At 38.2% G+C, this 14,477-nt stretch overlaps 1 protein-coding gene across 1 annotated transcript in view; it reads left to right on the plus strand.

Moving 5' to 3' along the window:
* Positions 1-12,071, plus strand: part of EIF3H (eukaryotic translation initiation factor 3 subunit H) — a 96,296-nt gene extending 84,225 nt beyond the window's left edge. Inside the window, exons 5-8 of the mRNA XM_025993367.2 lie at positions 26-175; positions 8,227-8,347; positions 10,307-10,439; positions 11,848-12,071. Coding sequence (XP_025849152.2) covers positions 26-175; positions 8,227-8,347; positions 10,307-10,439; positions 11,848-11,945 — 502 coding nt within the window. The 3' untranslated portion in view covers positions 11,946-12,071. The remainder of the gene's footprint in view (positions 1-25; positions 176-8,226; positions 8,348-10,306; positions 10,440-11,847) is intronic.
* The last annotated feature ends 2,406 nt before the right edge of the window (positions 12,072-14,477 follow it).

Consider the following 14,477-nt stretch of genomic DNA (forward strand, 5'->3'; position numbering starts at 1 on the left):
AAAGTATTTTTAACACGCTTCACAGATTGAAAAAGGGAAATATCACCTTTGAGCACATGTTTGAAGAAGTGCCGATTGTAATTAAAAACTCACATCTGATCAACGTCCTAATGTGGGAGCTTGAGAAGAAGTCAGCTGTAGCAGATAAACATGAATTGCTCAGTCTTGCTAGCAGGTAAGTGGCCCTGTCTAATGAAAAGTCCTTTAAGAAAACAACAACAACAACACTTTCTGTGAAAGATTCTTTCAGTTAGAATTTAACTCATGGACCAAGAAAAAAATTACCCAAGTACATTTTGAGGTTCTTAGGACTTGTATTACGACACGTTAGTACTTGTCCAGCCCTGCTAAGAATTCAGGAAAAAGGCCAAACTGATAAACAGTGTTCGAATACTAATAATACTGTTAAAAGAACCCTCTGATGCCTTTGTTGTATTATTTTTGCTTTGATACGGTAAATGCCCATGAGGGAGGGCTCTTTGGGGGAGGGGGTGCCTAGCTTTATTGTACACGGTCCTTAGAGGATTATGGTATTGTGTCTGGATGTTCAATAATGCTGAGGAATACCGTGAAAAATGCAAATGCTTCTTTGTTTTACTAGTAGCACTTGCCCTTGTTCAGATGCAGACTCTTAGTGAATTTCCAAAGTGGCTTTTCAACTAAAATTAGAATTTTCCGAATCTGACCCTGGCTTTTGGTATCTTAGATGGGGGTGACATAACTTCCTCCATTGTGACTGGTTTAGCTATCTAGTTGCTAGATATTATTTATTTTATTGGTAAAGTGCTGACTGATGTTCCAAATAGATTATTTCCTTTATGGAATTAATGTTTCTTTTCTATCATTTATTGCTCTTAACAGAAATATAAGCAGAATCATCTATAGGTAGCTCCTATGAAATCCCCTGTAAGCTTGATCTTGGTGATTGTTTTGTGGTGGGAGTATGCTAGCAGCAGACCTGTAGAATGAAGTTAAATAGAGTAGTAGGTAGTCAGTATGCATTTGTTGAATGACTGGAAGAAACAAGGTATGTTTTCTTAAGCAACCACTTTGGAATAGAAGCATAGTTGTTTATCAGGTTTCTCTTATCCCAGATAGAAACTTGTACAAAAGAATCTACAGACTTTGTACTTCTTTGTTATAAGTCAACTAGGGTAAACCCAGGAGGACCAGAGAACCCAGTGTTGTTTTCTGTGCTCTGGGGTGGATAGGACTGTGCTTTAAGTGCCACTTTTTATTGCATGAATCCATCATAGGGGCCACTAGAAAGTCTGTAAGAGGAAGGAGATGGAAACTGCATGAACGGAGTGCTAAGTAATGCAGCCAGCTTGCAAGGCTAATTTGGCACTGAAGAGTGTACTGTTGACTGCAAACATATATTCATAATAGTCCTTTAATTTGTCTCTTTTAGAAGGTCATACTTTTCTTTATTGCTTTTGCAAACACACTCAGCACACCTGTACTTAAAGCATTGCGCTAAGAACATTTCTTTAGTGTGCAAGGTTACAATTTGATGTATTAAGTATATGTAGTTATACAGTAATTTTAAATTTACTACATGAAAGCGTTTGCTTATATAATTTATGCCTTCACCTTTTTCCAAGTTTATTGAGCATACAAAACAAATATAGCCTCTTTGTGCTTTAAATTACCAATGAGCTGGTCCATAATGTCTGTTTGTCCAAAATAGCATTTTTCAAAAACTTTATTTAAAACATTTTATTTATTTATTTGAGAGAGAGCATGAGCGGACAGACTTCCGTCTATCCGGGGCCTGGGAGGGCCTGATCCCAGGACCTTGGGACCATGACCCGAGCCGAAGGCAGACACTTATAAGCCACCCAGTTGGCCCCAAACAGCATTTTTAATAGTCAGGAAAACATTCCCAGTTTGCCATAGCAACTAAGGTCTAGAAAAATGTTTTATTATAGTTTTTATCTTCTGTATTTTAAGTGAAATTGAAAGAGGGGCCCCTTCTTTTTCGTGTGAAATTATTTAAAAGGTAAATTTGTGTTCTTGTTGGAAGGAAAAAAATAAGGCAAGCAACCCTGAAGCAGTGCCTATACTAACGGGCTATTGTATTCATCCAGACTGACAGTACTGTTTTATAAGAATGAAATATAACCTTTGTACATCTCCGATTTTAATTCTTTGAAGATTTATTTGTTTTAGAGAGAGAGCATGCAAGCAGGGGGATGGTTTGAGGGAGAGGGGGAGAGAGAGAATCTCAAGCAGACTCCCTGTTGAGTGCAGAGCCTAACATGGAGCTTGATCTCACAACCCTGAGATCATGACCTCAGCCGAAATCAAGAATCGGATGCTTAACTGACTGAGCCACCCAGGCACCCTTCAAATTTTAATTTCCAACATTAATAGCATGATGATAATCAGGCCAGTCACCATAAAATTTTTTCTGAGAAACCATATCAGAAATCATGTCCAAACAGCTCCTCAAATATTTTGCTTGGTCTTGCTTTTCACAACCCATATGTGGATTCCACTTTTTTGGTTTACTTGATAAATTTGTTTTAGGCTGTGAATGAAACATACTACATTTTCTTTCATTTAATTTTTTTTTCTTTTTTAGTTTTAATTGTATTTGTTGGAAGTTCTAGCAATGGCTGTTTTCATAACAGCCTTTAAAAAATTTTAAAAATCTGTTACCCAAGTCTTCAGCTTTTCACACATGAAGAAACGATTCTGTTTTTATTTCTCCTTTAAACAAGTAAACTGAGGATGGGCATTATACTTCAAGGATAAGGATAAATTGATCCTGCAACCAGAGCAGACTTCTCACCGCATGTCTTGGTTTCACATCTGTTTAAGTGAGCTGTTTTTCAGTTCTTTGTTTCCTTGACAATAAAAGAAAAGGGTATATTACTGAAACTCCTAGCAATAATTCCCTAGTTCAGTATTCTAGTTGAATTGGTACTAAAAAGATCCCCATAAAGTTGTTCTTGGTAATGGACCCGATTCCCTGTGAATGTTATCTGTGAAATAAGTATTATTTTTAATTATTTTTGTCCTTCAAGATCTGTCATGCAAATTTTTGAGTGTTTCTTATTGGATATATTTCTGAAAAACATTGTAGTAATATAAATGTTAGGAAATGCTTAAAGGCCACATATCTGTGCTTGTCTTCTTTCAGTAATTGGATATATCTAACAATATATAATAATATTACTTTATATCAAAGACATTTTTTGGTGGAGAGGGAAGGTCTATTCTAGTAGCACCTTTCTCATTGCTAAAATCAGTATAATCTGTCTCTAGGATTTAAGGTGTGGGAACAAATAATAGCTCTGTCTCTGTATATGGCAGTAACTGTCCTTTATGGTTTTCTCTAATGTCACTACCACCATCACTACCATCTCCGACCCACCACCCTAACTAATTGTGTAATGACAGCATTTCTTGCCAGCTCTCTGAGCCTCAGATCTTCTACTGGGGAAGTGAGAGTTGGTTCCCTCTTCCTTAAGGCTGTCCGATTCCCATCCATCCTGCCTTCTTGGGATCCAACTTGATTCTTCTATACTCTTTCCTCATATCTTCAGTTGCTATCTGTACTGCTTTTCTGTTAGCTTTCTTGACTTGTTTTTCCCATTAAAAAAAATTGAAAATATTCGGCTCCTTAGAAAAACTGAAAGAGAATGAGCTAATGAACACACATAAACCATTTCCTAGATTCACCACTGATCCATCTTGCCATATTTGTACCTGCTCTTTGTCCATACGCATAAGTACATGCTTTTTTTTCTGAACCATGTGACAGTGAATTGCTGACATAACTTTTAACCCCTATTTGACCATACATCTCCCAAAAATAAAAATGTTTAAACTTAAGTCTCCTTCATCTTAAAAAACAAAGTTACAAAAAGAGCACTTTTTGATCTCATGCTGTTATTATCCATTTCCTTTTATCTTTTGGTTCATAGTCACCTGTTTGTTTGTTTTTTAAGATCGATTTATTTATTGGAAAGAGCGCAAGCAAGTATGGGGTGGGGGGTTGGAACAGAGGGAGAAGGAGAGAAAGTCTTAAGCAGACTCCTCCCCCTGTAAGGCTCCATCTCACAACCCTGAGGTCATGACCTGAGTGGAAATCAAGAGTTGGTTGGCTGACTGAGCAGCTACTCAAGCGTCCTGTATTCACCTGTTTTTATAGTCAAACTTCTTAGTGTCAGAGCTCTCACTAAAGTCACAAAGGGCGACTTTATCACTGTGTTACTGGGTGTTGTAGGCACTCAAACATTTAATGTGTTGATGACTCCTTCCTGAAATAACCTTTCTTTTTGGAGTCTGTGCAACTACAGCTCTGGTCCTTCTCATTTCTCCGCAGTGAGCCCTCTTTGCTCATCCCTAAATATCATTGTACCTCAGGGTCTGTCTTCCCATGTGTACATTCCTGCGGTGATTTCATCTTATTTCTGTGTCTTTTGCTACCTTTGGCCAGGGCCTCATTATTTCTAGTCCTGATTACTTTCGCAGTCTCCTAACTTCCCGCTTTTAACCTTTTCCTCTTTCATTGTAGTGATCTTGCTAAATGCAAATTGTATGATTATATTACTCCTTTGCTTAACTTTTTGCCTGGTTCCCCATTGGCCTTAGAATAGAATCCAAACTTCTAGTCCCGGCGTCCAAATCACTATGCTGTGCCTGTTGTCTGCCTCTTAGTTTCACTGCTGTCTTTCTTCCCAGTCTCGCCCTTCTGGGCATTTCTTCAGAGGCATTCTGTTTTTCATTCCAGAGTGTCCGAACACACTGCCTTCACCCAGTAGCTGCAGTGTCCTTCCTGTTTTCCATGTCTCCAGATCCTCTTCAAAAACTCAAAATTCAACTGTCAAATAATCTGGAAGGTCTCATCTGATCCTACCAAACTATCTTTTCTGCTTCCATTCTGTTAGAGCAAAGACACCACTATGCTGTCCTTATCTGTTTGCATTCCCGTTTTCTCACTAGCATAGGTGGAGTTTAGCAATGTCTTACATAGCTTCAGTAGCTGATAGAGTGACTGGCAAAGTTCATATATACTCAGTAGTATCTATTGGAAGAGTACATTTAGCTGACAGATTATTGTTAAATTTTAATCTTGAAGGAGTTTGGAACACAGTGTGGCTATACATTCAGTGGACCTGGACATTTGAGTAGCTGCTTGATAGAAAAAATCATTTTAATTGCTCAGCTTGCAACATTGGCCCAGACACTTAATTAGAGGTGAGTTAAAATCAAGCTGTTAAAAAATTAGAAGGAAACAGAAACAAATATTTAATCTCATTTCCAAAGAAAAAGAAATATTTTAAAGTAAAAAAAAAAAATGATTCACAAAATTAAAATGCAATTAAATGGAATAAGAAAAATATGAAAATTTAACTTGAAAAAAGCACTTTTTCAGAAAACTGAAACATTTGAAAAAAGATTAAGTCATTAGGCCAAGTCATTGGGCCAAGGTTATGTAGATGCTGCCAATCCTAGGATTAGAGGGTACATTTATTCACACACACACACACACACACACACACAGCCAATCCTAGGCTTAGAGGTTACATTTATTCATACACGTGCACATGTGTGGTGCGCCCCCCCCCCCAACCCCCCTTTCTGTGCTCTTGCTGCTATTTAAGAAGGAGCCAAAACTTGCTAATTTTCTCCAGGTTACAGATACAGTCCGTTTAGGATTCATAATGTAACTGGATTACTTTCATTTATTCCTAACATTCCCAGTCTGTTCCTTCATAAACCTGCCCCTTCTCTGAAATGCCATAGCCAACCATTCAGCTGCTCAAGCCAGGAAACTGGGAGTCGCTCTTAATTTCTCTCACTTCTGCCCATTTTTCCCATGCTTACTGCTACCATCCTCATCTAAGCCATCACTGTTTGCTCTGTAATACCACAATAGTTCTGTGTATGTATGAGTGTGTGTGTGTATAGTGTTTAAAGTAGAGATAAGGGCAGCCGCGGTGGCTCAGCGGTTTAGTGCCGCCTTCAACCCAGGATGTGATCTTGGAGACCCGAGATCAAGTCCCAGTCCCACGTTGGGCTCCCTGCATCCCTGCATGGAGCCTGCTTCTCCCTCTGCCTGTGTCCCCCCCCCCCCCCCCCATGTGTCTCTCATGAATAAATAAATAAAATCTTGAAAGAAAATGAGTATAGAGATAAAATTTATATAATGTAAAATCTACCATCTTAACCATTTTAAAGAGTATAATTCTGTGATTTTTAATATATTTACAGTGTTACCTGTCCTTCCTCCACAACCTGGCAGCCACTCATTACTTTCTGTTTCTATGGATTTGCCTATTCTGAATATTTCATATAAATGGAACCATACAGCAAGAGGCCTTTTGTATCTGGCTTCTTTTACTTAGTGTAATGTTTTTAAGTTTTATTTATGTATCAGGACTTCATTCTTTTTATGACGTAATAGTATTCTGTCATATGGGCATACCACAATTTATCCATTCATCTTTTGATAGACATTTGTTTTTTTCCCACTTTTTGACTATTATGAATAATACAATTTTTAACATACATGTCTGGTGTCTTGTGAGCAAATGTTTTCAGTTCTCTTGGGTATATCTACCTAGAAGTGGAATTGCTGTGTCATATGATAACCTAACTTTTTGAGAAACCACCAAACTATTTTTCATATAGTAGTTGTACCATTGTAAATTCATTCCCACCAGAGTGTATGGGTGTTCTGGGTTCTCTATATCCTTGCCCGTACTCCACAATCAACTCTTAACTAATCTCCTGGTTTCTACTCTCCAGTCTGTTCTCTGCATAGTAGCCAGAGTGGTCATTAAAATGTTTTAAAAAAATTTTTAAGGATATTATTTATTTATTAATGAGAGACACACAGAGAGAGGCAGAGACATAGGCAGAGGGAGAAGCAGGCTCCCTATAGGGAGCCCAATGTGGGACTCGGTCCCAGGACCCCAGGATCATGACCTGAGCCAAAGGCAGATGCTCAACCACTGAGCCACCCAGATGCCCCAGTCATTTAAAAATTTATGGCAAAATCTATTGCAACCATGTACAACTCAAGGACACCATTTATGTTGAAGTTGTGAAGTCTCATTCACACTAACTGTGGTTGGTGTATTTTGTGGTGCATCTAATGGCTTCCCAGCTGTGCTTGTCCTTTGTAACCTGTCACTGTGCTCCAGACATGCCAGACCTCTTCCTTTTGTCTGCCTAGTTCTTGCCCTGCTCAGACATTCGGCGCTGATGCTGTCTTCTGCCTGAAATACTTTGTTGCTTGGTTGATTCCTTCTGATCGTTTGCTTTCAGCCTGTTCCCCCCTGAAGGGAAAGAGATATGGCAACCATACTATCTGTATGTCTTTTTTCTCCTTCCCACTCCCACTCATTTGTAAGCTCAGTGAAGATAGAGACCATGAATGTCTCATTCATGATTGTTTCTCTGTTTGCTAACACTGAAGTGAGATCATAATAGGTACTTTGTCCTTGTTTGAAATGAATGAGCAAATACTATTTGTTAACTAGTTATTTTAAGAATACATATATGTAGTAGCAGGCTTTACTCTGGTAGGAGATAGTTGCAAGCAGAAATCAATGAATATGGTGGTCAGAGTACTAACCGGGAGCATCATTTTCTAAGGTGATTTTGGTAAATGAATTGTAATAGGAATTTCTGAAGAGGAAAAGAAGTGTGAATGACTGTACTACAGATTCTAGGAAGGGCAAGAAGAAAGGAGCCCTCTTTCTTCACTTGGCTTTGCAGAATAAATGCTATTGTTGTTCTTTTAGAACCTGCTAGATAGAGAAACCATGTACCAGAAGTCTTAATGTGTTGGCATGGTCCTTCCTTTCCATGGCTCCTCATTTAAATGCTCTGGAGCACAGTTGGGGAGAGGGTTGTGCTAAGGAAAAAGGTGCAGGAGTACTGAGCTTAAGTTAAACATGGTTGTTCAGAAAATACACATTATAACCTGCTAGATAGGTTTAACAGCCCCTACCCTGATATATGTATGCTCTGACAATAAGAAACTGAGCTATATCAGATATTCTGGTGGTTACAGTTGTGGGTTCAGTATGGAAAGTTTAATAACAAGCTGACTCAGATTCTTTCCTGTCCCCCTGCTTTCATGCATATGTGTGCTCTCATTCATTTGGCAAATGACAGATCAATTTAATATCTCAGGAGTGTTTAGAGCAGTGGCAGAGCTATAGCTTTAAAGTATGATATGTCGGTATATTTACCTTTCAGCAATCATTTGGGGAAGAATCTACAGTTGCTGATGGACAGAGTGGATGAAATGAGCCAAGATATAGTTAAATATAACACATACATGAGGAACACGAGTAAACAACAGCAGCAGAAACATCAGGTTGGTGTTATGGAAAAATTTGACAAACACAATTCATTTCTAAGTATGGTGCTTCAAGAGTTATCTTCAAAACGATCAAAATCATATTTGATAAAGCATTGACTGTTAGCTAGTAACTCTACATCATATTTAATTTATTATCATATATTATTTCTAAGTTTTACTTAAAAATACCTGTTTTAAAGAGAGCCGATGTATTAAGCTCAGATTGTGATGGCAGTGTTATGCAAATAAGAGATACATTTATTGAGAAAATCAGAGGCAAAAGAGATTCTGGAGTGTCACAGCTCATTTCTTTACTAACTATAATTGGTTTGGTAGTGGCTCATTGCAGCATAGTTAGCAATCTTCAGTTCATTTGAAAAACTGAGCAATTGTGATTAAGAGCAAGCAATTTTGATAGGAAATAATAGACCAACTGCTGTGAAATAGATAGTATAATACAGATAAAAACCCCAGAATTACCTGAATATTCTCATATCCACATATATACTGCTGTGGCCATTTAACCTTTTCTTTATTCGTGTTGCTTGACGGCCACATGATTTTCACAGTTCCTGGAATATTGTTTTTAGACTGTATTGCTCTGCAGTGTTCTTATAGCATTTGATTCATAGATAAGTTGATTCCAGAATGTTCATCTGTGAAAGCATTTGTATAGGATTACTGTGTGTTCATTAAAATATATGTTAAATTAGGTATTAACTATAGTTTTCAACACAACTACAACTTAAATGTCTCTGAGAATTTTATATTTTTAAAAATTGTTTTAATATCAATATTCATATATAGTGAAATTGGAAATACTTTGTTTCTGCTGTACTGAGGATTTAAAAGACATATGAATCTATAAAGTATATACTTTTTAACTGAAAAGAAAATGAGTGGTAAAGATGGCAATGGTCAAAAAAAACTTATAAAGGATCAGGGGATGACAAAAAAAAAAAAAAAGCCCTAGCTTAATTCCATTCTCCTGCTGATTCTTCCCATAGGTAAAGGATGCAACCTGGAGTATCAAGACACTTGATTCTGGAACCAATCTTATAGATGTTTTCCAGACTTCCAGCATGTCTTAAAATTTTGCATTTGATGTTCATTTGTACCAGCACCATTCAGTACCCTTTTTAGATTTGTCAGGCTTTTACCCTCAAACCCTGTGATAAGTATAGAAATCTTTGCAAAAAGGAGGGTATTCTCCTTCTTAAATTTTTTACCACCTTGGTTTCTCATTACCTGACCTTCTAAGGCTGCATGTGGGATATTTTCTCTCTGCTATTGTGAGCAACCCATAAGTATTAATTATCTTGATTATAATTTTCTCAGTAAGTTTGCACATACCTTTAGATGTATCCCCACCTTCTTAGATTTCTAGGAATCTTATTTGACAGTTTTTGAAAATCGAAGCTAATATTCATTCTTAGCTATAGAGCTAAAAGCACAGCTGATTAGTAGAAGTATTTACTATAATAACAATAGTGATGATGTTAACAGTATCAGCATCATCGGCATTATTGTTGTTTTGGTCAGTAGGGATAAAGTTGAAAAAGTTCCCCAGTGTGGTGATTGATTACTTTGTTACTACAGTTAAGATGAGTCATACTTACAATGCTGTCATTTACCCCATTTTCCTAAATGGTAAAAACACTGCCCTTCACTCACTAATCATGAGCTTCTTTGCCTTTAAGCCCTCCTTTGCCACATAACCAGTTTGCTTTCTGCATGTCATTGGTTATAGACTCTTAAGAGCTCAGAGTGACACAAGAGTTTCCAATAAAGAAACTTTCTTTGTTGTCATATTTATTAGCTTCTTAAAAGAAGGAGGAGTTACCATGGATTACCATTTATAAAACTGAGCTTGGAATTCAGGGCAACGGGGTTTTTCTGATTGCATAGCTGAGGAGGCTTTTTATCTCCTCGGGTAGAGAAAAATAACCAAATCATTTCTTCTCTGAATTTTAGTATCAGCAGCGTCGCCAGCAGGAGAATATGCAGCGCCAGAGTCGGGGAGAACCCCCACTGCCTGAGGAGGATCTGTCCAAACTTTTCAAACCACCTCAGCCTCCTGCCAGGATGGATTCTCTACTCATTGCAGGTATTGTTAGCCAGTGCAAACATGGCTAGTTTTCTCTTTTCCTTAGGAAGCAGAAGACAAGAAGAGATTTATAAACTGAAAAATACATCGTAAAAGCTAGTGTATTTAAAATGGTTGAATGATGAATTCGAATCTAGCACCTATAATTTCTGAAATTTAAGAATTTGTCAGTCTTTGTTATTTCTAAGGTCCTTTCAGTGCTTCTTCATTCTGTGTTTATCTAAACATTTTTGAGATGGCATTATAAACTTTCTAAAGTGGAAAGATTTTATTTGAGTCATCTTTCATAGAAACCAGGGGAAAATGTTTACGTTCCAAAGCAGAAGATCATTCAGCTCAAGCTGCTTGCTTTTCATGTTCCAGCCCAGCCCCACGTCTGCATGTGGGTGTTTGAGCTGAATTGGATTTTCTGACTGCAGGAAAAGGATTTCCCTTACTTTGCCTTACATTGTAGCAACAGGAATGCAATTCTGGATGTGCTTTGGGAGTATCTACCATTTAATACTGCCTTTTAGTGGTGGAGTCTTATGTCCTATGTCAGGACTTGATTTTGCTCTTATTTATCTGTAATAACCTTATTTCTGTATAAATGTTGCTAAATACTGTTTGATTCAATCAGCCGGTTGCCTGTGAGAGATTTATTAGAGTGAAAATCCTACTTAAAGAAAAGCTGATATTCCAGTTTCTCAGTTCGGCTTATACATTTTCAGTGTGTGTAGGGGGGGGTGGGGTCAGATTCCAGATTTTTTAAAACTTTCTAGAACACATATAAATTAAATTTGGGAAACCAAGGCACATTCCTTACTTAACATCCAGTTCAGGCGGAGTTGTATTATATGTATAAAACACCTTGCATGAATGTTGTATCAGATTAGATAATGAGTTTTAAGACTTAAAGAGCAGTGACAGAGCCCTTTCTTCATGGGGACTCTGTTTCTGCTCTGTCTTGTATTAGAAAAGGAAACCTTAATATTTTCAGAGAACAGCCTGACAACTCCTGCACTTGTGCACATCTGGGTCAGGTGGGGCCATTTCGTTTGTAGTTCTGTGATTTCGCATCTCCTTTGTACCTGGCTGAGGAAAGTCCGTGCTGTTTTCCCACTTGTCTTAGTACAGCGTGTGTCCGATCTCCATGGTCACTGCCTTCTGAACAGCTAATGTGTATGTAACCACTGTAATTTTTCTTCAGTCTCCACGTAACCAAGAGTGGAAGATAGCTTCTTTTCAGAAGAATTTATGTTCTTTATTATAAAGGTGGGGACAAACAGAATTGATTCCTATAAACTCTTGATTCAAAACAAAATTTTGATGATTCTGTATTCTGATTTTCTTGCTTGCCTAGTGTTCTAAGTTATTTTGTAATTTGTGGAACATTATGACTTTCTTTCTCACTTTCCCCAATGCACAGGCCAGATTAACACTTACTGCCAGAACATCAAGGAGTTCACTGCCCAAAACTTGGGCAAACTCTTCATGGCCCAGGCTCTTCAGGAATACAACAACTGAGAAAAGGAAGTTTCCAGAAAAGGAGTTAACATGGACTCTTGAGATCACATTGGGGCAATCCTTGGAAGAAATACATTTGTGTATTGAAAAGTCTTTCTAGCTAATAATAAAATAAAAATAAAACAACTTTGACTGCTTGCTTATTTGATTTTACACATAGTGTATATAGCTTGTTATTTTTGTTTTTCTTATACTATTTATCTCCACAAGATAAAACAGATTTGACCAGAAGCTACATCAAGCTCAGACCTAGGGGCTCCCTCACCTTTGCTGCTACATCTGAGGTGCCACATTTCAACATATAGTCCAGTGCTACTTGTCCTAACTCCTGACCCAGCGGCCCTGGCACCTACAGTGAATTCTTTACCTCATTGCTCCCGAAGTAGTGCCCCTAGAAGTCCAGGCTTTGTGAGCTTGCCCAGGCAGCCCTCATCCTCAGGCCTAGAATCGCTTGGCATGCTTCTCATTGCTCCACTTTTTCACTTCCATAGGTAGTGGTCAACCAGTCCCCATGTTCATAGGTCATCAATCAGGCACGAGAATTTTTTTTTAAAACTTTCATCCAAAAAAAACATATTTTGTATGAAAATGAAATACATTCTGTGTATATATATATATTTTTTTATTTAGAACTTGTTTATCTTTTCTATACGATGAAACATGCTGACAGCATATTTTCTAAGTGGGGAAAGAAGAATTGGAAAAACAATACTACTTTGAGGGAGGGGGAACCTTTTAATTTAATATTTGAGAGATAATCAAGGGGGCACCTGAGTGGCTCAGTTGATTAACCATCTGCCTTTGGCCCAGGTCATGATCCTAGGGTCCTGGGATCCAGCCCTGCATTGGGCTCCCTGCTCACAGGGGAGTCCCCTTCTCCCTCTGCCTCTTCCCCTGCTCGTATTCTTTCTTTATCGTTGGCTCTCTCACTCTCTCACTTTCAAATAAAATCTTGTTAAAAATAAAAAATCCTGCTATTTGTAACACCAAAGTAAGTGAGATCTACAGTTGGTGGAAGTGTGTCTGTGACGGTCTTATTTAGTGATTCTCACCTTGAAGACATGGCCCATAGGAAGACAAAGAATGGGTAAAGGATAAGAAGAGTTGAGAAACCCTCCCCCCCCCCCCATATTGTTTTGGAGGTACCCCTGGGGCTCCAGGATCAAACAGTTGGATTGAAACCTGACTCTTTTCCTCTAAGGTGTCCTTAAACTAGTTGCTTAGTCTCCCTGTGCCTCATTTTCCTCATCCAAATTAGATGAGAAAAGGAGACAAGTGTATTACCCTATAGGGTGGGTGTGAGTGTTAAAGAAGTTCATTGAAGGGCAGCCTGAGTGGCTCAGCGGTTTAGCGCTTGCCTTCAGCCCAGGTCATGATCCTGGAGACCTGGGATCGAGTCCTGCGTCGTGCTCTCTGCATGGAGCCTGCTTTTCCCTCTGCCTGTGTCTCTGCCTCTCTCTCTCTGCGTCTCATAAATAAAATCTTTAAAAAAAAAAGTTTACTGAAGATTGGGGTAAAGCACCTATAACAGTGGTTGTTATGTCGCAGGTGCCATAGAGTTTATGATGAGAGTTAAGCTCTTAAATTCTTATTCGGGACATTGGATTGTTAGCAGGGTTTTGCTTTTAAAAGGTCATGGCCTTTGAACATTGTAGAATTCAGGGATGCCTGGGTGGCTCAGTGGTTGGGCATCTGCCTTTGACTCAGGGCGTGATCCCGGAGCTCCAGGATCGACTCCCACATTGGGCTCCCTTCATGGAGCCTGCTTCTCCCTCTGCCTCTCTCTGTGTGTCTCTCATGAATAAATAAAATAAAATATTTTAAAAAGAACATTGTGGAATTCAGATATTTGCTCACACAAATTAATTTTTCTAGGATAAATTTCTAGAAATGGACTTAGTGGTCAGAGAGTCTGTAAAATTCTGAGGCTTTTTACCCGTATTGCCAAATTGCCTTCAAGAAAGGTTATACTGATTTGCTCTCCCACCCATGGTGCTTCCTTATATGAGTCACATATTTTGAGTGTGACTCTGTGTTACGTAGATGAGATGTATTGATAAGCAAAACTGGTCATAGTCTCTATCCTTGTGGATTATATACTCTTGGTTTATTTCCTTGCATTCTAATTGCCTACATTTGGAATTCTATTGGGAGTTAAAACACCCTTGAGGTATCAAATAGCAAAATAGAAGGAAGGAAAATCAGCTCAAACATAATTACTGTTTTCCTCATGGTGTAAGATTAATTTAACAGGATTCAATTATATTTTTTAAAGACGTGGTTACTTCCTAAATTCTGTATGACTATTTAGATACCCACAACTCAGAGTAATATGTGAGTACACACTTAATGGAATATTTTAGGTGTTTTGGGTTAGGAATTACTGTAGTGGGAAAAACTGTTTAGGGAAACATGTCAGTGGAAATTAAATCTGCACAGTATGTAGTGTTAGAGACTAGCTTCTGTTCGGCATTTGATTTGAGTGCTATATTCTGACATTTTTCAGGAACAGATACGTATGGTTCATCTTCT

This window comes from Vulpes vulpes, chromosome 13 (genome assembly GCF_048418805.1).
Source record: "Vulpes vulpes isolate BD-2025 chromosome 13, VulVul3, whole genome shotgun sequence".
Classification (NCBI taxonomy): domain Eukaryota; kingdom Metazoa; phylum Chordata; class Mammalia; order Carnivora; family Canidae; genus Vulpes; species Vulpes vulpes.